General features: G+C 46.7%; 3 protein-coding genes across 3 annotated transcripts; 2 read left to right on the plus strand and 1 right to left on the minus strand.

The window, feature by feature from the left end:
• Positions 1-7,504: 7,504 nt before the first annotated feature.
• LOC121274555 (histone H2B 5) lies at positions 7,505-7,909 on the plus strand. Its single transcript, XM_041181894.1, has one exon. The coding sequence runs from the start codon at positions 7,520-7,522 to the stop codon at positions 7,892-7,894; it is 375 nt and encodes a 124-aa protein (XP_041037828.1). The 5' UTR covers positions 7,505-7,519; the 3' UTR covers positions 7,895-7,909.
• Positions 7,910-10,675: 2,766 nt separating this feature from the next.
• LOC121274500 (histone H2A-like) lies at positions 10,676-12,316 on the plus strand. The gene is made up of 2 exons (XM_041181840.1): positions 10,676-10,696; positions 11,927-12,316. Exons 1-2 carry the CDS (start codon positions 10,676-10,678, stop codon positions 12,314-12,316), a joined length of 411 nt encoding a protein of 136 aa, XP_041037774.1.
• A 6,032-nt stretch (positions 12,317-18,348) lies between these two features.
• Positions 18,349-19,076, minus strand: LOC121274519 (histone H1-like). Its single transcript, XM_041181855.1, has one exon. It carries the CDS (start codon positions 19,074-19,076, stop codon positions 18,411-18,413), a length of 666 nt encoding a protein of 221 aa, XP_041037789.1. The 3' UTR covers positions 18,349-18,410.
• Positions 19,077-22,723: the final 3,647 nt, after the last annotated feature.

Genomic DNA, 22,723 nt, shown 5'->3' on the forward strand with positions numbered 1-22,723 from the left:
TCAGCTCTCTGCCTCCACAGATCTCCTAATCAGCTGACCTTTTCAGTAACTGTCTATACATTGGTAAAAGACTTCTGTTTGTGGTTAGGTTACCTTCTAATCTTTTCTCATACACTCTCTTGGCTGACCTAATTTCCTTTTTCAGCTCTCCTCTATGCTTTCTATATTCTGCTTGGTTCTCGATATGTATTATGAATCTGACAATTATCATCATGCCTCTTTGCAGTTCCCACAGAGCAGAGGATGTGTAGATAACAGCTCTCAGCTGTCCCAACACTTCACTGAAATGAGCTATTTAGTTAAAGTTTTAGTTATTAGAATGTTCCTCTCTTTCTCTCTTCTACTTTTGCTGTTGTCTCTCAGTTTCAATTACACATCAGCTCCTTCCCCTTCTGCACCTAATCCCCACTCTCCACAAAATCCACATTTTAAACTCTTCACTCTGCAATTCACTGTCTGTGTTTGAGGTTGCAGGTCACTCTGGGACTTTTTAAAAAATAATTGTTCTACTTTATTTATTTGAAAACAGTTTGTTTTTAAATTATCAATTCATTTGCATTGTAATTCTAGTTCATCAGAATTCAATGTTTCAATAAATTGGAATGCAAGAAAATCTAGAGATGACTTACTTGTTCTGCAATGACCTGTCTATTCCACTTAGTTCATTAAACCCTGTTCTAAACAGAAAGCTTAATCCAGATAATATCTCAACCTGATGAACTAATGATGCACAGAACTCTCAGCTTTTGACAGGAGTTATTCCACTTTAGATTTTAACTTGTTCGCTGGTGTTGATTTACTTGGATTCTTCACCCAATTTCTCTGCTGTCCAATGAAGTTCTCCCAACAGAGTTCTCAATAATGATTTGATTTTTCATCACAGGATTTCAATCTTGATGGTTTTTGAACTGTTTTATTAAAGGATTTAGTTTTGTAACTAGCTCTAGCTCCCTAGCTCTCTTCATGATCAGACAGGAAGTTTAACTGGTGCATTTTCAAGCAGCTGACAGCTTAATTTGAAAAGTCATTGTGACAGGATTTTGGGTTTGAATCCAGTCACAAATCTGGTTGTGATGCCTTGTGGCTCCAGCTGCCATGTGACCTGCCAGGGGATGACCTCATAATTGTCCCAATCATGTAGCTGTTGATTGGTCGATTTCTTAAACACTTTCATTGGGACTGACCTGGTCGCAGTCGCCTTTGGAACACAAAGGTGTTTTTTTTCAAATCCCACACCGGAATTTGTGTGTAACAAAGAAGACTGATACTCTAGTACAGCACTGAGGGAGGCTTCACTATTCGAGGTGTTATCCTTCAGAAGATGCATTAAAACGAAGCTTCCTCCAGCCTCTCATTTTGTTGTAAGTGATTCCATGGTGCTCTGCCGAAGACACGAGCAGTGACGTTATTCTAGCGGCAGCAACCCCCCCCCACCCCCCCGCCGCCGCCTGTGCAGTCACTGATATTTATGTCTCAATCAGCAGCCCAAAACATGGTCACATTGTTGCTTTTGGAGGTTTCCTATGTGCAAATTAGCTGCCTCTTTCTGACAGAAAGTGTCTGTTCCTTTTCCCTGAACGAGTTTCAGTTTTGCACAAATAAAACATGAAATTTGACTGAAAACTCAACTCAAGTGGGACTCAAAATCACAACCAATGCATTAGTAATAAAGGATAGATGGTTTAATTGATCAGAGTGTGTGATGAACTAATGCTTTCTGTATTAATTACCGATTTCATTGAGATAATATTAGAGAGAGGGAAACGACTGGATTTTAATTCCACTCCTATGGCTACTATTCCCAAAAACACCATGGAATTGGGTCAACAGCCTGATGTTCATCCACTGAAATACCCAAATACTGATCAAAGGATTCACCGCTGGTAAAATCTGGGAAATGCAGCTTGGATAGGATACTGCAACATTTACTGGGAGCTGTGCTGTGTGTAGGATTCTAGTTCTGAACTGGAGATTTTCAATATTGAGAGAATAATGGTATCAACAAATTTCGACAGGGCTGCACCTCATTTCTGTTCCCTCCAGTAACTATTGAGCACAGATCCAGAGTTAACACTAGAATCATAACCCACATCAAAGATTGAGAGCAATAAAATAAACCTCACCTCGAAAATCGGACAGGGTGAACTACTGAACAAATCCAACATGTTACCAGGCATTGACAAACTGCACAGTACACACACACAGCACCAAAGTCTGACAGAATTAAGCCCATTACTCACAGCACCAGTGACTGACCAGTACAGAATAAATCACCCACTCACTACAGTAAAAGAGACAGACAAGTGCAGAATGAATCCCACATCACACATAGTACAGCTGACCAGTAGATGCAGAATACATCTGAGACTGTTTGACATTCAGAAGTTGAGAATGAATCAGACTTTCACACAGTGCCAAACACTGAGACACAGAGGAATCATGAGCACACGTTCAGAATCAAAGTCTGATAGTGACAGAATGAATGCCACAGTCATTAATGAAAATAGCAGAAGATTGTTTCAATCCATCAACCTCTGGGTTATGGGCCCAGCACGTTTCCGCTGTGCCATTCTGCTAGATGGGGAGGTAGTGCCACAGTGTTATTGTCACTGGACAAGTATTCTAGAGACCCAGGGGACCCAGTTTCGAATCCCACCATGGCAGATTGTGAAGTTTGAAATCAAAACTCTGATTGTCAATTGTCGTCAAAAACTATGCAAAACCTGCCTCTTTTACATGATCCGACTGGTAATTCCAGGTCCCTGACCTGCAGGAATGTGGTTGTCTCTTGAAAGTACTGTCTGAACAAGGGCAATTAGGGAAGGACAAAGTTGTGCACATCATCAGGGATTGAGTGTTACAAAATGTATCTAACACTCAGACAGATTACCAGACCCTGACAGACTAAATGAATCCCACTCTCACATACAGCATCATAGACTAACAGAAAATATGTTTCAAAGTTTCCCAGATATTGAGAATGACTCCCACATTCTTGTTCAACACTTGACACTGACAGATACAGACTGAATTCCACACTCACATTGAGCAGCAGATGTTGGAATGTCCAAAATTAATCCCACCTTCAGACACAGAACCAGGCTCTGACAGTGAATGAGAAGTGCACAATCAAATAGTACCATGGAGTGAACGATCTAGAATCGATACCACATTGACTTACAGTGCCAGAGACTGACAAACAGAGGATGAATCTCATTTACAGACATTTACAGGGACTAAGAGGTATAGAATCAATCCAACACTCTCATATTGTGGTCGAGAATGACAGATACAGCATTTATCCCAAACTGGTATATCATAGAATCAAGGATCAAGAGTAGGCCATTCGGCCCTTTGAGCCTGCTCCACCATTCAATATGATCATGGCTGATCCTCTATCTCAACGCCATATTCCCTCTTACTCTCCATATCCCTTGATGCCCCAAATATCCAAAAATGTACCAATTTCTTCCTTGAATATACTCTGTGACCCGCCCTCCACAGCCTTCTGTGGTAGAGAATTCCACAGGCTGACCACCCTCTCATTGAAAACGAGACCATGAAGCAGCACTGAAACATCTTTATGGGGTATGTGGAACATTCCTTGTTCCAGTCCTACTCGGCCCCCTCCCGCAACTCTTTCTTCGGTACACTGATGACCATTTCGGTGCTGTTTCGTGCTCTCACCTGAACCTGGAAAAAATGATCAATTTTGCTTTCAATTTCCATCCCTCCATCACCTTCATGGTCTATCTCTGACACTTCCCTTTCTTGACACCTCTGTCTCATTTTCTGGCGATAGGCTGTACATCAATATTCAATCCACACTGGTTCTCCCTTATCTTTTCTCCAAAAACTTCAGTAGATTAGTTAAGCATGATTTCCCTTCCATAAACCCATGCTGACTTTGTCTAATCCTATTAATGCTTTCCAAGTGTTCTGTTACCATGTCTTTTATAATAGACTCTAGCATTTGCCCCACTACTGATGTTAGGCTAACTGGCCTGTCATTTTGTTTTTTCTCTCCCTCCTTGTTTAAATAGTGGGGTTACAACTGCCACCCTCCAATCTGTAGGCATTGCTCCCGAGTCAAGAGATTTTCAATGATGACCACCAATGCATCCAATATTTCCAGGGCCACTCCCTTTAGTAGTCTGGGATGTAGATCATCAAGTCCTGGGGATTTTTCAGCCTTTAACCCCGTTAATTTCTTGAGCACAATTTTTTTAACTAATACTAGTTTTCTTCAATTCCTCCCTCTTGCTAGACCCTTGGTTCGCTAATATTTCTGGAAAATAATTTGTGTCCTCTTTTGTGAAGACAGAACTAAAATATGTGTTCAATTTTCCTGCCATTTCTTTGTTCCCCATTATAATTTCCCCCATTTCTGACTGTATGGAACCTATATTTGTCTTTGCTAATCTTTTTCTCTTCACATATTTATAGAAGCCTTTACAGTCAGTTTTTATGTCCCTTGTAAGTTTAATCTCTTACTCCATTTTCCCCTTCTTGGCGAATCTTTTTGTCCACTTTTGCTGAATCCTAAACTGCTCCAAATCTTCAGGCTTGCTCTCTTTTCTGGCAATTTAATATGTCTCCTCTTTGGATCTAATACTATCCCTAATTTCTTTTGTAAGCCATGGTTGGGCCACCTTTCCTATTTTATTTTTGTGCCAGACAGGAATGAATAATTGTTGTAATTCATGCAGATGTTCCTTAAATATTAGCCATTGCCTATCCACTGGTTAACCTTTGAAGTTCGGTTCCCCAGTCCATTATTGCCAACTCGCGTCGCAGACCTTTGTAGCTCCTTTTATTTAGGTTCAGGACCTTCGATTTGAATTCAACTTCTTCACTATCCATCCTAATGAACAATTCCATCATTTTATGGTCGCTCTTCCCCAAGGGAATTAATTCTTTCTCATTGCATGCACCCAGTCTATGATAGCCTGCTCTCTAGTTGGTTCCTCAATGTCTTGGTCCATAAAACCATCATGTACACACTCCAGGAAATTCTCCTCCACAGTATTATTGCTGTGTGGTCTGTCCAATCTGTATGTCAATTAAAGTCACCCACAATTACAGTTGTATCCTTATTGCATGCATCTCTAATTTCCTGCTTAATGCCTTCCCTTACATCCCCATTACTGTTTGGAGGCCTGTGGACAACCAACGTTTTCTGCCCCTTGGTGTTTCTTATCTCCAGCCAAACAGATTCCACATCATGATTTTCCGAGCCAATATCCTTCCTCACTATGGCATTGATTTCCTCCATTACTAACAACGCCACCCAACCTCCTTTCCCTATTGGTCTGCGGTTCCTAAATATTGAATACCCCTGGATGTTCAGTTTGCATCCTTGATCACCCTGCAGCCATGTCTTCATAATTGCAACTATATCATATCCGTTTATATCTATTTGCACCGTGAATTAATCTCCCTTATTGCAAATGTTCCACACATTAAGATATGATGCCTTTCAACTTTTCTTGAACTTTGTAACCACCTTCGCTTTATTTTGCACTCTGACCCCATTTGTTTTTCACACTTTTTTCCCTGTCTTTCACTTTTGCTTCTTACTTTTCTGCCTTTTGTTTCTATCCTTGTTTCCCCCTCCTCTGTCTCCCTACTCAGGTTCCCATCCCCCTGCCATTCTAGTTTAAACCCTCCCCAACCGCACTAGCAAACACTTACCCCCACCACCTCCACCCCACCCCCAACCTCTCCACCCCCAAGGACATTGGTTTTGGTGCTGCCCAGATGCAACCTGTCCTGTTTGTACTGGTCCCAATTTCCTCAGAACCGGTCCCAATGTCCCAGGAATCTGAATCCCTCCCCCCACAACATTTCTTTAGCCACGTATTTATCTAATATATCCTGTTATTTCTACTCTCGCTAGCACGTGGCAGTGGTAATAATACTGAGATTGCTACCTTTGATGTCCTACTTTTTAGTTCACATCCTAACTCCCTATATTCAACTTGTAGGAGCTCATTGTTTTATTTTTTATCTGTGTTGTTGGTACCAATCTGCACCATGAACCCCCCCCCCCCCAACTTCAGAATTCCCTGAAGCTCTCTGGGACATCCTTGACCATGGCATCAGGGAGGCAACAGACCATCCTGGAGTCTATTTTGTGGGCCACAGAAACGCCTGTCTGTTGCTCTTACTATTGAATCCTTGATCACTATAGCCTGGCCACTCTCCTTCCTCCCCTCTTTTGCAGCAGAGCCACCTGTGATGCCATGGACTTCTGCTGCTTTCCCCTGAGACATTGCCTCCCCAAACAGTATCCAAAACAGTATATATGTTAGAGGGGAATGGCCACAGGAGACTCCCGTACTACTTGCCTCCCTCCACTCTGCCTGGTGGTCACCCATTCCCTTTCTGCCTGTTCAGTCTTTACCTGCAGTGTGACCGCCTCACTGAATGTTCTGTCCCCGATAATCTCAGCATCGCAGATGCTCCAAGGTGAATCCATCCGCAGCTCCAGCTCCGAAATGTGGTTAGCCAGTAGCTGCAGCTGGACGCACTTCCTCACACATGCTCACCAGGGTCACTGGAAGTGTCCATGAATTCCCACATAGCACAGGAGGAGCATATTGCGGGTGTGAGCTCTGCTGCCATGAGTTCCCTTTAAATTAAGCTTCTTAGTTACTCCCTTTTAAAGAATACTAAATACACTACGGTCCTTATTCCACTCCTACTACAAAGTCCTCACATTATTTTGTTTAAACTAATGGACTGCAGCAGTTTAATTAATAGAATAAGTAGAAGTACTTACCTGACCTACTTACTGCGTCATATTTTGAATTGTGATGTTACTTTGAACTCCACCGCCTGGAGGCCCTGAGGGTACGCCTCTGCCCTCCGGACTTGCCCTCCGTCAGAGGGAGAGAATGAAATCCCCACTCACATGCACCGCTAACTGACAGATGCACAATGAGTCTCAAACACCATCACAGTCACATACAGAACGACATCAACAATCACTTTCAGTCCCAGAGACTGACAAGCACGGAATGAATCACAGAAACTCTCACTGTAGCACGGCCTTACAAACAGCGAATGAATCACAAACCCATGCACAGTAACAGAGTGAGTAAATCCCACACTCGCACACATTATCAGGGGCTCTCTGTTACAGATGGAATCTCGCTTTCCCGTATAGTCTCCCTCTGTGGAGAAGGGACCCTCGCAAAACAATCAGGCGACGTTCCCCGATGTATAGTAAAACACTGAGGAACTGGGGCTGGCGAGAGTCTTTGTAAATGTATTTCGTGACTAAAGTAAATGGGCTGATGACGGGGTGGAGGAGGAGTGGGGGCGAGAAATCACAATCTGATTGGCCTGTTTCCATATCCAATCCTGAAATTATATACTTAGAGGCTGGTTTAGCCTTTAAACTGTCCATTCAGAGTCATCTTCTCCCAATCCTTCATTAGCATAGATCTGGGAGAATGTCTATTTAATCGGCGCTCGGAAGGGGTTTGGTTTATTTCTGTGTCTGAAAGGGAAGATGGTTGATGAGAAGAAACCAGCTCCCAAGAAGGGAGCCAAGAAAGCCTTAAAGAAACCGCTAGCAAAGGGCGGCAAGAAGCGGCGAAAGTCGAGGAAGGAGAGTTACTCCATCTACATCTACAAAGTGATGAAGCAGGTTCACCCCGACACCGGCATCTCCTCCAAGGCCATGAGCATCATGAACTCGTTCGTGAGCGATATTTTCGAGCGCATCGCGGGTGAGGCTTCCCGCCTGGCCCATTACAACAAGCGCAGCACCATCAGCTCCCGGGAGATCCAGACCGCCGTGCGCCTGCTGCTGCCCGGGGAACTGGCCAAGCACGCCGTGTCGGAAGGGACAAAGGCGGTGACCAAGTACACCAGCTCCAAGTAAAACCCCCCAATGGACTGAAAAGCACAACGGCTCTTTTAAGAGCCACTCACAATCTCAACGAAGGAGCTGCATCCAACACCTTCCTACTCGGTAATTATATAAAATAACTTCCACTGCTGTTAGTGTCTCCTGTCCTGTAACCCAGACACTAACCCTTTAATTAGCTCCTCGGCCTTCGCTTTGTGCTGAAAGCTGTTATTCTGTTATTTTCACAGTCTTTAAGTGACCTCATTAGCTGCTGTTTTTAGCGGTAATGGTCCCTTCCCTCAATTCCTGAAATAGTTATTGATTCATCATTTTATTAACAGTAATTTTCCGCAGGGTTCCAGCCGGAGTGGGATTATTAAGGACAGTCTGAGGACTCGATCCGCTCCCTCTTTACAGCGAAGGGTGTTCGGTTCAGAGTGAAGACTGAACGGAATGTTTCCCTCCTGGGAAAGCGGGGAACAGGGATTGATTCCCGCCCGGGACAGTCAGAAAGCGACAGGAGAATAAACCACATTTAAACAAAATGTTAAAACCCGCGCCTGCGATTGGTGACGGCACGAGCTGAATAAAACCAAATAAAGAGAAGGGATTTGAAATCTCAGACCAAGGACGACATTTACTTTAATCCGCTTCTTTCCTGCACTGAAATTGGCGGGCTTTTTAAAATGGACAATGTTTCTTGTTCTGACGGTTATGGCAAATCCCGCCCCCTTCTGTTTCCGTTTGTCTGATTGGTGAAGAATATAGGCAAATAAGGTGGATTGAACAGAGACCAATCAGACGAGTTTTCAGTTTGTGAGAACAGTAAATGTTGGAGAAATTGTTCATGTTTTGCGAAAGTGTTTGTGAGATTGTGGAGTGACTGGAAGAGGAAAGACCGGCGGGAAAGACTTCCTGTTTGTGTCCCGCGCGTTCGCAATCAGATCCACCGATGTCAAGCCGCTGTTCTCCTCTGACCACTGCCTCCTACTGGCTGACTGTCACTTAGAGGAAGACCAGAGGGTGGGGGGAGAGGGGGGGTGGGGGGGCATGGAAGCTAAACGTGCAACTACTGACCCAAGAGAACATTAAGGAGCTCAAGAGGGATTACAAAGGTTGGAGAACCGTGAAATCCCTCTTTGAGTCCCTGACACACTGGTGGGAAGCGATCAAGAGAAACATCAAGAGGTTTTTCATCCTCAAAGGCGCCCAGAAAGCTAGAAAGGAACAGAAGGAAATGTCCCGACTCCAGAAAAACATGCAGAATCTGCTGCAGCTGCAGTCAATGGGGGTCGATGTCAAGGAGGATCGCCAAGAGGTGAAGAGGGAGAAGCCTCGCTCTTTGCCTCGGAGGCCTCCAAGGTCATCTTCCAGCCCAGAGTCCGCTCCGTGGAGCAGGATGAGACATGCTCACGTTTCTTCTTCCAAAAGGTACACAGAGAGAGCTCTGTGATCAGCAGCCTGAAGGAAGAAGACAGCTCAGTAAAGTCATTGCAGTCCGACATTTTGAGGATCAGCAAATCCTTTTATGCCAGATTGTATGACTTTGAAGCCCACAGACAGCACTTCCAGTCCTTCCTGTCCTCTATCATGGAGGTCTTAGACAACAGTACACGGGAGAGCCTGGACAAACTGTTAACTCCTGAAGAACTGACTAAGGCCCTTGAGTCCTTTGAGAAGAGTAAAACTCCTGGAAGCGACGGCTTGCCAGCAGAGTTCTATTCGGCTCTTTGGGACTGGATCAGCCGAGACCTGCTAGAAGTGTATGGGAGTATGCTTGTGGCTGGTAGCATGTCAGAATCCATGAGGAAAGGCATCATCACCCTCATCTACAAGCACAAGGGGGAAAGGGAGGAAATTAGAAATTGGCGACCCATTTCACTGTTGAATGTGAACTATAAGATTCTGTCCAAGGTCATCGCTAATCTGGTCAAGTCCGCTCTGGAATTGGTGATCCATCCTGATCAGACCTGCACTGTGCTGGGCAGGAAGATCTCTGACAGCCTCGTGCTGCTCACGGATATGATTGCCTATGTGCAGGACAGGGGTGTGGACACCTGCCTCATCAGCCTGGATCAGGAGAAGGCCTTTGACAGAATATTGCACACCTACATGGTGGATGTGCTCTCCAAAATAGGGTTTGAGGAGGGAATTCGCAAGTGGATCCAACTGCTCTACACTAACATCAGTAGTGCTGTCTCAATCAATGGCTGGGAATCAGATAGCTTTCCTATTAAATCTGGAGTCAGGCAGAGCTGTCCTCTATCCTCTGTCCTGTATGTATGTTGCGTAGAACCCTTTGCTGAGCCCATCAGGAAGGATCCGGGCATAAGTAAGAGGAGTGACAATCCCAGGCAGTGGAGGCACTCAGGTCAAAGCCTCCTTGTACATGGACGATGTCGTTGTCTTCTGCTCGGATCTGCTGTTGGTGCGCAGACTGATCCACATCTGTGACCAGCTCGAACTGGCCTTGGGAGCCAAGGTAAATTGTGGGAAGATTGTGGCCATGTTCTTTGGGAACTGGGCTGACCGATACTTTGTCCCCTTCACCATCAGGGCTGACAGACTGAAGGTGCTGGGGATATGGCTCTTAGGGACTGGGACATGCGTTAGAAACTGGAAGGTGTGAGTGTCTATGGTGAAAAGAAAACTGGGCATTTTGGAGCGCTGCTCTCTCTCCATTGTGGGTAAGAACCTGGTCATCAAGTGTGAGGCACTCTTGCTTTGCTATATGTGGTGCAGATCTGGCGCATTCCACAATGATCTGCAATGGCGATCACCCAAGCCATCTTTCATTTTATCTGGAGGTCGAAAATGGATCGTGTCCACAGGAATGTGATGTACAAGTCTATAGATAAGGGGGAGTGGGGAGGACGGGGAACGTGCCCAACATCGCCCTCATACTGATGGCCACCTTTGTGTGCGACTGCATCAAGCTGTGCGTAGACCCTCAGTACGCAAACACCAAGTGTCACTATGTGCTGAGATTCTACCTGTCCTCAGTGTTGCGATGGATGGGTCTGGCCACACTGCCGCGGAACGCTCCAAGCAGTCGGACTGTCCCGTGCCACCTGTCCCTTGTGGAAAAATTTATACAGAGAAACACCTTTGACCACAATCCATCAGGCAGTGATCAGCACGTAACGTCTTAGAGGCCCTGCGGGAAAAGATGAGGGTGGATCCTTTGCGATGGTTCCCCAAGCAGACTGTCAGAGTCATTTGGCAGAATACGTCATTGCTATAACTTTCCAACAAGTGCCAAGATATAGCTTGGCTGGTGGTGAGAAAGCCCCCCCCCCGGTCAGATCCTTCCTACACACCAGGAGTTTTACCCCCTCTGCACATTGCCCTTCAGGTGGCTGTGATGGGGGACGAGACCATTGTTCACCTCCTTGTGGATTGTGACTTTGCAAAGAAGGTCTGGAGAGAGATACAGTGGTTTGTGTCGAAGTTCATCCCGAACAGTCCTGTGACAAAGGATTCTGTGCTCTACGGGCTGTTCCCAGGGACACACACAGAAAAACATCAGCTGCAGCTGGAGGATCATCAGCTCGGTGAAAGATGCCCTTTGGTCTGCCCAAAACTTGTTGCTCTTCCAGTGCAAAGAGTTGCGCCCAACCGAGTGTTGCAGCCTGGCACAATACAAGGTCCAGGACTACGTGCTGAGGGACGCACTAAAGCTTGGGGCAAACACTGCAAAGGCACAATGGGGAAAAAGGTCGCTGTCTAAGACCTTTCTGCCACAGGGCACCGAAGGGCTGGGAACTGTTGAGAGCCCCTTGGGCTGGACAGCTCCACATGAATATATGCATTGAATACTCATTGTATTATAATTGTATTGAAGCACCTCAGAGTGCAACATGATGTTGATTACTCCAATACCATTGTCTGATTCTCTGTAATGACCATGTTGAAATGATTGTAATATTCATTGATTATATTGATGCCCCTTGTGATCCATGTGTAAAAGTTGAATCGGATTGTACTTTTATGATGGTGATTTTGAAATTTTTTGGAATGTTCTTCCAGATATTTTATGAATAAAGTATATTTTTCAAAAAAAAGACTGGAAGAGGAAAGACCGGCAATAAATCTCGGTCCAAGGCCAAGTCTCGCTCCTCCCGGGCTGGACTGCAGTTCCCGGTGGGCCGGGTTCACAGGCTCCTGAGAAAGGGCAACTATGCTGAGCGTGTGGGTGCCGGAGCCCCGGTCTATCTGGCTCCTGTGCTGGAGTATCTGATGGCTGAAATCCTCGAGCTGGCCGGTAACGCGGCCCAGGACAACAAAAAGACCCGCATCATCCCCAGACACCTGCAGCTGGCCGTCCGCAACGACGAGGAGCTCAACAAGCTGCTGGGAGGGATGACCATCGCTCAGGGCAGGGTGCTGCCTAATATCCAGGCTGTGCTGCTGCCCAAGAAAACCAGCGCCGCTGCGAGCTCGAAGACCAAGTGAAGCGGCCATTCTTTAATCTAATAACCCAAAGGCTCTTTTCAGAGCCACCCACAGGATCATTGAGAGGGTGACCTATTGTCTGTCCGCGGCATACTGAAGCTGTAAGTGGTTGTGCACCAGTGATAGCGAAGCAAGAACACTCACAACATTTGAGAAATATTTAGATGAGCCCTCGAAACACAACAACAAAAAGATGCCAAGTGCCGGAGAATTGGTTTAGAATAGAGAGGTGCTTGATGGCCGGCCGGGATACGATGGGCAGAAGGGCCTGTTTTTGTGCTGTATAATGTTATGACCTTTCCATTGCAACAACATCCTTCCATTATGGGCAGATCAGATGTATCCCAGGCCGATGTGGGAGGCAAGGGAGGAGATTGCAGTAACCCAGATATTAATTTTCAAATACTTTATGACCACAGGAGAGGTGAAAGGACTGGAGGACAGTTAATGGGTACCACTGTTCAAGAAGGGTGGTAGGGATAAACCAGAGAACTGTGGGCCAGTGAGTCTAACGTCAGTGATAGGGAAGCTTTTTTTAAAAAAAAAGTTCTGAGAGACAGAATTAATTTCCACATGGAGAGGCAAGGATTAATCAAGGATAGTGAGTCCTGCACTGACAGGAATGGCTTGTTTCTTTGCTGTATAACTGAAACTAACGACAACCATATCTGAGCACTGGAGGGTTACTCTTGGACAAAACAAAAACAGAATTACCTGGAAAAACTCAGCAGGTCTGGCAGCATCGGCGGAGAAGAAAAGAGTTGATGTTTCGAGTCCTCATGACCCTTCGACAGAACTTGAGTGATTCCAAGAAAGGGGTGAAAAATAAGCGGGTTTAAGGTGTTGTGGGGGGGGGGGGCAGAGGGTTTGGGTGGGGGGAGAGAGAGAGAAGTGGAGGGGGTTGGTGTGTTTGTAGGGACAAACAAGCAGTAATAGAAGCAGATCATCAAAAGATGTCACAACCAACAGAACAAAAGAACACATTGGTGTTAAAGTTGGTGATATTATCTAAACGAATGTGCTAATTAAGAATGGATGGTAGGGCACTCAAGGTATAGCTCTAGTGGGGGTTGGGGGAGCATAAAAGATTTAAAAATATTTAAAAATAATGGAAATAGGTGGGAAAAGAAAAATCTATATAATTTATTGGAAAAAACAAAAGGAAGGGGGAAACAGAAAGGGGTTGGGGATGGAGGAGGGAGCTCAAGACCTAAAATTGTTGAATTCAATATTCAGTCCAGAAGGCTGTAAAGTGCCTAGTCGGAAGATGAGGTGTTGTTCCTCCAGTTTGCGTTGGGCTTCACTGGAACAATGCAGCAAGCCAAGGACAGACATGTGGGCAAGAGAGCAGGGTGGAGTGTTAAAATGGCAAGCGACAGGGGGGTTTGGGTCATTCTTGCAGACAGATCGCAGGTGTTCTGCAAAGCGGTTGCCCAGTTTAAGTTTGGTCTCTCCAATGTAGAGGAGACCACATTGGGAGCAACAAATGCAGTAGACTAAGTTGGGGGAAATGCAAGTGAAATGCTGCTTCACTTGAAAGGAGTGTTTGGGCCCTTGGACGGTGAGGAGAGAGGAAGTGAAGGAGCAGGTGTTGCATCTTTTGCATGGGCATGGGGTGGTGCCATAAGAGGGGGTTGAGGAGTAGGGGGTGATGGAAGAGTGGACCACAGTGTCCCGGAGGGAACGATCCCTACGGAATGCCGATAGGGGGGGTGAAGGGAAGATGTGTTTGGTGGTGGCATCATGCTGGAGTTGGCGGAAATGGCAGAGGATGATCTTTTGAATGGGGAGGCTGGTGGGGTGATAAGTGAGGACAAGGGGGACCCTATCATGTTTCTGGGAGGGCGGAGAAGCGTGAGGGTGAATGGGCGGGAGACGGGCCAGACACGGTTGAGGGCCGTGTCAACGACCGTGGGTGGAAAACCTCGGTTAAGGAAGAAGGAAGACATGTCAGAGGAACTGTTTTTGAAGGTAGCATCATCGGAACAGATGCGACGGAGGCAAAGGAACTGAGAGAATGGGATGGAGTACTTACAGGAAGCGGGATGTGAGGAGCTGTAGTCGAGGTAGCTGTGGGAGTCGGTAGGTTTGTAATGGATATTAGTGGACAGTCTATCACCAGAGATTGAGACAGAGAGGTCAAGGAAGGGAAGGGAAGTGTCAGAGATGGACCACGTGAAAATGATGGAGGGGTGAAGATTGGAAGCAAAATTAATAAATATTTCCAAGTCCCGACGAGAGCATGAAGCATCACCGAAGTAATCATCGATGTACCGGAGAAAGAGTTCTGGAAGGGGTCCGGAGTAGGACTGGAACAAGGAATGTTCCACATACCCCATAAAGAGACAGGCATAGATGGGGCCCATGCGGGTACCCATAGCCACACCTTTTATTTGGAGGAAGTGAGAGGAGTTGAAGGAGAAATTGTTCAGTGTGAGAACAAGTTCAGCCAGACGGAGGAGAGTAGTGGTGGATGGGGATTGTTCGGGCCTCTGTTCGAGGAAGAAGCTAAGGGCCCTCAGACCATCCTGGTGGGGGATGCAGGTGTAGAGGGATTGGACGTCCATTGTGAAGAGGAAGTGGTTGGGGCCAGGGAACTGGAAATTGTTGATGTGATGTAAGGTGTCAGAGGAATCACGGATGTAGGTGGGAAGGGACTGGACAAGGGGAGAGAGAAGGGAGTCAAGATAACGAGAAATGAGTTCTGTGGGGCAGGAGCAAGCTGAGACGATCGGTCTACCGGGGCAGTTCTGTTTGTGGATTTTGGGTAGGAGATAGAAGCGGGCCATCCGAGGTTGGGTGACTATCAGGTTGGAAGCTGTGGGAGGAAGATCCCCAGAGGAGATGAGGTCAGTGACAGTCCTGGAAACAATGGCTTGATGTTCAGTGGTGGGGTCATGGTCCAGGGAGAGGTAGGAGGAAGTGTCTGCAAGTTGACGCTCAGCCTCTGCAAGGTAGAGGTCAGTGCGCCAGACAACAACAGCACCACCCTTGTCAGCGGGTTTGATGACAATGTCAGGGTTGGACCTGAGAGAATGAGTGCAGTAAGTTCAGAGAGAGAGAGATTAGAATGGGTGAGAGGAGCAGAGAAATTGAGACGACTAATGTCGCGCCAACAGTTCTCAATGAAAAGATCAAGAGAAGATAAGAATCCAGAGGGAGGGGTCCAGGTGGAGGGAGAATATTAGATGTGGGTGAAAGGATCCATTACTCTTGGACACTCGCTTCTTGTTCAGTGTTGCCTTATAATGACAATGAGTGTTGACTTCCCTGTGCACGAAATTTACTTATGCACATATTGTAAGTGCCGCAATTCAGATGAGAATATCCCAAAGCCCAAAAATATTCGCAGTTCTAATCTGCGCTACAAGTGATAACGGTTTCATCTGTAATCTCTCAATTTCACATGAGCTATGTCGACAATACAAAGCTACTAGAGCAAAGGAGAATAAACTGTAACCGAAAGTGATGCCAGGGTGTGCTAAATAGGAGATCGCAGCTCTTTCATCTGTCGATTTAGTGGCTCTTAAAAGAGCCGTTGTTATACTTGGTGCTGAAGCCGAGTTTTAGGCGCGTTCCCCGCGGATGCGGCGGGCCAGCTGGATGTCTTTGGGCATGATGGTGACTCGCTTGGCGTGGATGGCGCACAGGTTGGTGTCCTCAAAGAGCCCCACCAGGTAAGCCTCGCTGGCCTCCTGCAGGGCCATGACGGCCGAGCTCTGGAAGCGAAGGTCTGTCTTGAAGTCCTGAGCGATCTCTCGCACCAGGCGCTGGAAGGGCAGTTTGCGGATGAGCAGCTCGGTGGATTTCTGGTAGCGGCGGATCTCCCTCAGAGCCACAGTGCCGGGTCTGTAGCGATGAGGCTTCTTCACTCCGCCCGTGGCTGGAGCGCTCTTCCGGGCCGCTTTGGTAGCCAGCTGTTTGCGGGGAGCTTTCCCTCCGGTCGATTTGCGCGCTGTCTGCTTGGTCCTGGCCATTTTCCCAACTTATTCACCACAATCCGAGATACAAGGACTATTAAGACAGTGTGTTCTACAATCCGCCTTTTTAAACTCTGTGAGGAACCGCCCCGAACAGTAATTGGCTGCAGCCTTCCGCCCAGGCAGTTTCATCCAAAATCTAACCAATGAATTAATCCCTGAAAACTTAGTCCTCATTGGTCGAGTTGCTTTTAATTGCCCATTTCAAAAATTCCGCCTTTTTTTTGCAGCCGTTTTCCGTTTCGACAATAGACTTCGTTCGTCCACTATTTCCTAATCCCAATGAAATTCCGGTTCATGTAACTTGTACCGGCAATTTTTAAACCCGGCATCATCCTAGTGAATCTGCTCATTTTTGGACAGAAACACCAGTCTGTTGTTTGAAATGTGTAAAGTCAGTGCTGAATTTCCCAGGCAACAACTGAAGGACTGTCCATTGCTCCCTACAGCACAAAAAAAACCTCGAGGATGCCCCTCGCTTAGAGGTCTGGAGTGGGTAATAACATAGAACCGGTGCTGGGAGCATCAGACCACTTTCCATTGCCCATATTCTGGGCTGTTCATGTTGATAAAGAGCGGGAACGGGAGCAGTTCGAATCTCCCCCTGTCCCCGGTCTGAGTCCTGATGAACATACGTGCGAATAGGAATTAGGAGCAGGAGGCCACTCAGCCCATCGAGCCTGCTACGCCATTCAGTGACGGATTGAACGGCTGATGACAGAGGGACCGCCGGATCCTGTCATTATATCCGACTCATTATTCATCTAGAACAAAGCCTTTAGAAAACATGAAGCAGTGGAGAGACTTTTCAGTCTCCAGTGCAGAATGTGCCATCCGGTTAAATTAACAACGAGCAAACTGAGATTGGCAGTATATTCCCCGTCAGAACAAATCAGGCACTAACATTCCCGATCACAGCCCATCCCAGCTCCCGTTCCAAGGTCTCTGCTCTCTGAGAGGCGGTGGGTGGCTCTTAAAAGAGCCTTTGTTGTGTTTGGTAGAAAGGGTCGAGTTGTTCAGCCGCCGAATCCATAGAGAGTGCGGCCCTGGCGTTTCAGAGCGTACACCACATCCATGGCAGTGACCGTCTTGCGCTTGGCGTGTTCAGTGTAGGTGACCGCATCCCTGATCACATTCTCCAGGAAAACCTTCAGCACCCCGCGAGTCTCCTCATAGATCAAACCCGAGATCCGCTTGACACCTCCACGGCGAGCCAGGCGGCGGATTGCAGGTTTGGTGATGCCCTGGATATTATCACGAAGCACTTTGCGGTGCCGCTTTGCTCCGCCTTTCCCCAGTCCTTTGCCTCCTTTCCCTCTGCCAGACATAATGATTTTTCACTCAGATCTCCGCAAAATATGAAAGACGAGCTGTTTCGGTTTCTCTTTTATACAGCCCACCCCGACCTGACTGAGAGTGAGAGGCGGGGCGGGGAGGAGACTGAGTGACAGACGGAACAGAGGAATGTCTTTGATAATCCAGCTCCGCCTATTCCCTGCTAGAACCGACACTTTTTTTTAAGTTATCGACACTGGAAGTGAACCCAGCGCTCGGCACAAAACCTATAGATTAGAGCTTCAAATTAAACGGTTCTAAAAACCCGCAGCTTTTAAATAAAGAGTTTTACAATTAAAATTCAGTAATATTCCCGCCCAAGTACATACACTACACCCTGTCAAATCCGCCTGTTTCCACTTCAATCCCAGCTTCTGTTCTATCCCCACACATCTCCCCTCCAGACGGGTTGAGCAGTTTACCGACACCTCACTCCAGCTGAATTAGACAAACTCTCCGCCCGGGTTACTGACTTCCACACTCACGCTAAATCTGTGAAAAGGATACGAGCAGAAACTGACAGAGCAGCTGAACAAATCCCCAGTTACAAAGGGGCACGGACACCGCTGTTTTATTGCAGAGTGGGGGAGGGGCTGGGTATAGTGCATGTCAGTGAGATGCCGGGAATTTTCAATTTAATATGAATCATTTCGGTGTGAAACCTGCTCCCGGCGACGGGACAGGGACATTTGATTCGGGGATCAGCTCTTTCCTGAGAGACATGGGCGGCTCTGAGAAGAGCCTTTGTGTTCAGAGGTTTACAATTTGCTCGGCTGGTTTCACTTCTTTCCTGGCGCTGCTTTCTTAGCCTTTGCTGCTTTCACTTTGGGTTTGGCCTTCGATTTATCCACTTTTTTTAAAGCCTTTCCGCCCGTGAGCTTCTTGGCGGGAGATTTTTTCTTCAGCGCTGCTTTCTTCACCTTTTTTGGAGTTGCCGCCTTCTTGCTGCTTGTTTTCTTGACTGTTGCTTTCTTCGCTGGGGATTTTTTGGCTGCTACCTTCCTGGCTGGAGATTTCTTGGCTGCTGCTTTCTTTGTTTTCACCTTCTTGGCTACTGGTTTCTTTACTAAAGATTTCTTGGCTGTTGGTTTCTTCTCCTTCTTTCCCACTTTCCCCTGGGATTCCTTCTTAGGAATTTTGAAGGAACCGGAGGCGCCCTGTCCCTTTACCTGCACCAGGGAGCCGCTCTCCACCTTCCTCCTGATACTTAACCTGATCTGGGAGCCCAGCTTCCCCACATCGACACCGCTGCCAGACAAAGCTTTCTTTATCGCGGCCAGGGACATCCCCTTGCGATCGCTGCAACCCGCCACAATCTTCAGGATCTGTTCGCCTAACTTGGGACCGGCTGCCTTCGATCGGGGAGCCGTCTTCTTCTTCTTGGGAGGTTTGACTTGAGCGGCAGCGGCTGGAGGAGCCGTTTCGGCGGCTGCAGTATCAGACATATCCGAGATTCTGTGGAAAATCTCTCTGACAGTCAGAACTGGATCAGAAATGAAACCAGTGGTGGCGGCTCAGAGCAACTTAAAGGCCGAGAGCGGACGGGGCAGAGACAACCTGCTGTCAGCTCCCAGCTTCTCCAGCCTCTCTGTGTTTCTCTCTCCTCATAAACTCCCCAATTCCAGTTCAAATTGGATATTTCAGATTCCCACACCCGCTTCCTTCTGTTAACAAAATCAGATTCTTTGTTGTCGAGAATGTTCTCTCCGAATTAAAGGCAGCAGTTTCGATCTAAACCCGTTTCTTTGCTGCTTTGATCGCGCCCTCTCAGCCGAGCGCTGACTTCTTCTCTGTGTTTCCACTGAAATCTTGAAATTAACTAGCCCTTTACCTTAAATTCTCTCTTCAGGGCTAAGCAGAGGAGCATCGCGATCCTATGACCTGGAAATCTTGTGACTTTACACAAGAAGGACTCGGAAACCTGGCGCTGAGACCGGACACACAAACACAGTGACATTAGTCTAACCCGCCCGCCCATTTAATTCACTCTCGCTGATACAATGTCAATGTCAGCCTGTTCCTGCCCCACGGAACTCATTTCTTGCTATCTTGACTCCATTCTCTCTCCCCTTGTCCAGTTCCTTCCCACTTTCATCCATGGTTCCTCTGACACCCTACATCATATCAACAATTTCCAGTTCCCTGGCCCCAACTGCCTGCTCTTCATCATGGACATCCAATCCCCCAACACCTCAATCCCCGACCAGGATGGTCTGATGGCTCTCCGCTTCTTCCTCGAACAGAGGCCCGAACTATCCCCATCCAACATTACTCTCCTCCGTCTGGCTGACCTTGTTTTCACACTGAACAATTTCTCCTTAAACTCTTCTCAATTCCTCCAAATAAATGTGTGGCTATGGGTAAGCTCATGGGCCCCAGTTATGGCTGTCTCTTTATGGGGTATGTGGAACATTCCTTGTTCCAGTCCTACTCCGGACCCCTCCCACATCTCTTTCTCTGGTACATCGATGATTGCTTCGGTGCTGCTTCATGCTCTCATCTGGACCTGGAAAAATGTATTAATTTTGCTTCCAATTTCCACCCCTCAATCATTTTCACATGGTCCATCTCTGACACTTCCCTTCCTTGATATTTCCGTCTCAATTTCTGGTGATAGACTATCCACCAATATTCAACACAAGCCTGCTGACTCCCACAGCTACCTCGACTACAGCTCCTCACACCCCGCTTCCTGTAAGGAATCCATCCCATTCTCTCAGTTCCTTCGCCTCCATCGCATCTGTTCTGATGATGCTACTTTCAAAAACAGTTCCTCTGACATGCCTCCCTTCTTCCTTAATGAAGGTTTTCCCTCAACCGTGTCCAGCCCATCTCCCGCGCATCGGCCCTCACACTTTCCTCTCCCTCCCAGAACCATGATAGGGTCCCCCTTGTCCTCACTTATTACCCCACCAGCATCTGCATTCAAAGGATCATCCTCTGCCATTTCCACCAACTCCAGCATGTTGCCACTCCTCCATCACATCCTACACCTCAACCCCCTCCCATGGCCCCTTCCCATGCAACCACAGAAGCTGCAACACCTGCCCCTCTACTTCCCCTCTCCTCACCATCCAAGGGCCCAAACACTCCTTTCAACTGAAGCAGCATTTCACTTGCACTTCCCTCAATTTAGTCTACTGCATTCGTTGCTTCCAATGCGGTTTCCTCTACATTGGAGAGACCAAACACGGACTGGGTGACCGCTTTGCAGAACACCTTTGATCTGTCCGCAAGCATGACCCAGACATCCCTGTCGCTTGCCATTTCAATACTCCATCCTGCTCTCGTGCCCACATGTCCATCCTTGGCCTGCTGCATTGTTCCAGTGAAGCTCAACGCAAACTGAAGGAACAGTATCTCATGTTCCAACTAAGCGCTTTACAGCCTTCTGGACTGAATATTGAGTTCAACAATTTTAGATCATGAACTCTCTCCTGCATCCCAACCCCCTTTTTGATCCTCCTTTTTATTCCCCAATAATTTATATAGATTTTTCTTTTCCCACCTAATTCCATTATTTTTAAATGTATTTCCGTCTATTGTTTTATCTCTACCTATTAGCCTATTTCGATCCCTTCCCTTCACCCCACCCCCACTAGGGCTATCTGCACCTTGCTTGTGCTGCTTTCTACCCTTAATTAGCACATTCCTTTGATAATATTACCACCTTCAACACCTCTTTGTCCTTTTGTCTATGACATCTTTTGGCAATCTCCACCTATCACTGGCTCTCTATCCAGCTCTACCTGTCCCACACCCTCTTCCCCTAAACCAGCTTATATTTCACCTCTTTTCTATTTTTACTTAGTTCTGTTGAAGAGTCAAATGGACTAGAAACGTTAACTGTGTTCATCTCTGCAGATGCCGCCAGACCTGCTGAGTTTTTCCAGGTATTTTTCTTTTTGTTCACATCTACACATTGACACGACAAACTGTCTCAGATTTACAAATCCCAGGAGAGGCTTTCCTCTCCTCTCGGCCTGAGCTATGGATTCTCTGCAATTACTTGTAGTTTCCCAGCTCAGTAACTGTTAAACCCTCTGAGACCAGAGCTGCTCACAGTGTCTGTTCCCCAGATTCAGGAGGCTGCAGACAATCACAGCTGTGCCTGGGTTAACCTGTAACTGGTTTAAATTATTATCTTGTTCACAGCCAAATTTACTTTTGATCATTGGAGGGGGCATCAAATGAAGCTTTGTGGGTAGAGTTTAGGAATAAAAAAGGGGCAAGCACATTATTAGGTGTTTATTACAGACCCCCAGATAGTCAGCAGGAAATTGAGGTGCAAATATGTGCACAATTTTTGGAGGTGGGTAAAAACAATGACAATAGGGTGATTATATTAGCTGATTTCAACTTCCCCAACATTAATTGGGATAGACATAGGGCTTGGATAGAGTCCATTTTTTGAAATGTGTGCAGGAGAACTTTTTAGGTCAATATGTAGAGGGTTCAACAAGGGACGGTGCATTGCTGGACCTAATTCTGGGGAATGAAGCTGGACAGGTGGCTGAGGTGATAGTTCATGATTATTTTAGTGATAGCAACCACAACATGGCACAGTTTAAGATTGTTATGGACAAAGAAATCAACAAGTTGCAAAAAATGTTTTGGATTGGGGAAAAGTGGATTTTAGTAAAATAAGGCAGGATCTGGCCCAGGTAGACTGGGAACAGTTACTTGTGGGAAAATCTACAGAGGAACAGTGGGGAGTGGGGGGGGGGGTGGTGTTCGTAAAGGAAATGGGGAGGGTACAGGCTCAACATCTACCCTCTAGGGTGATAGGAAGGAGTAACAAGCCCAGAGAACCATGGATGACCATAGATATTCAGGTTATGATCAGAAGAATAGTACAGGCTCTTAGCAGTATAAGGGATGCAAATCAGCAGAGGCATTAGTGGAGTACAGACAGTGCAAGGTGGAGCTTAAGAAAGCAATTAGGAGAGCAAAGAGGGGATATAAGAAAGCTCTTGCTGGTAAAAGTAGAGAAAATCCCATGATATTCAATAAGTATATCAATGGGACGAGGATAACCAGGGAAAGAGTAGTGCTCATATGGGACCAAGGGGACAATCTGTGGGTGGAGCCA

This window comes from Carcharodon carcharias (genome assembly GCF_017639515.1).
Source record: "Carcharodon carcharias isolate sCarCar2 chromosome 37 unlocalized genomic scaffold, sCarCar2.pri SUPER_37_unloc_1, whole genome shotgun sequence".
In the NCBI taxonomy this organism is placed as follows: Eukaryota; Metazoa; Chordata; class Chondrichthyes; order Lamniformes; family Lamnidae; genus Carcharodon; species Carcharodon carcharias.

Excerpts from the sequence above, each read along its gene's own strand:
- LOC121274555 (XM_041181894.1), top strand. The coding sequence starts at position 7,520 with ATGGTTGATGAGAAGAAACCAGCTCCCAAGAAGGGAGCCAAGAAAGCC.
- LOC121274500 (XM_041181840.1), top strand. The coding sequence starts at position 10,676 with ATGGATCGTGTCCACAGGAAT. Across the intron at positions 10,697-11,926 it reads TGGATCGTGTCCACAGGAAT|ACTGGAAGAGGAAAGACCGG; the intron begins GTGATGTACAAG and ends TTCAAAAAAAAG.
- LOC121274519 (XM_041181855.1), bottom strand. The coding sequence starts at position 19,076 with ATGTCTGATACTGCAGCCGCCGAAACGGCTCCTCCAGCCGCTGCCGCT.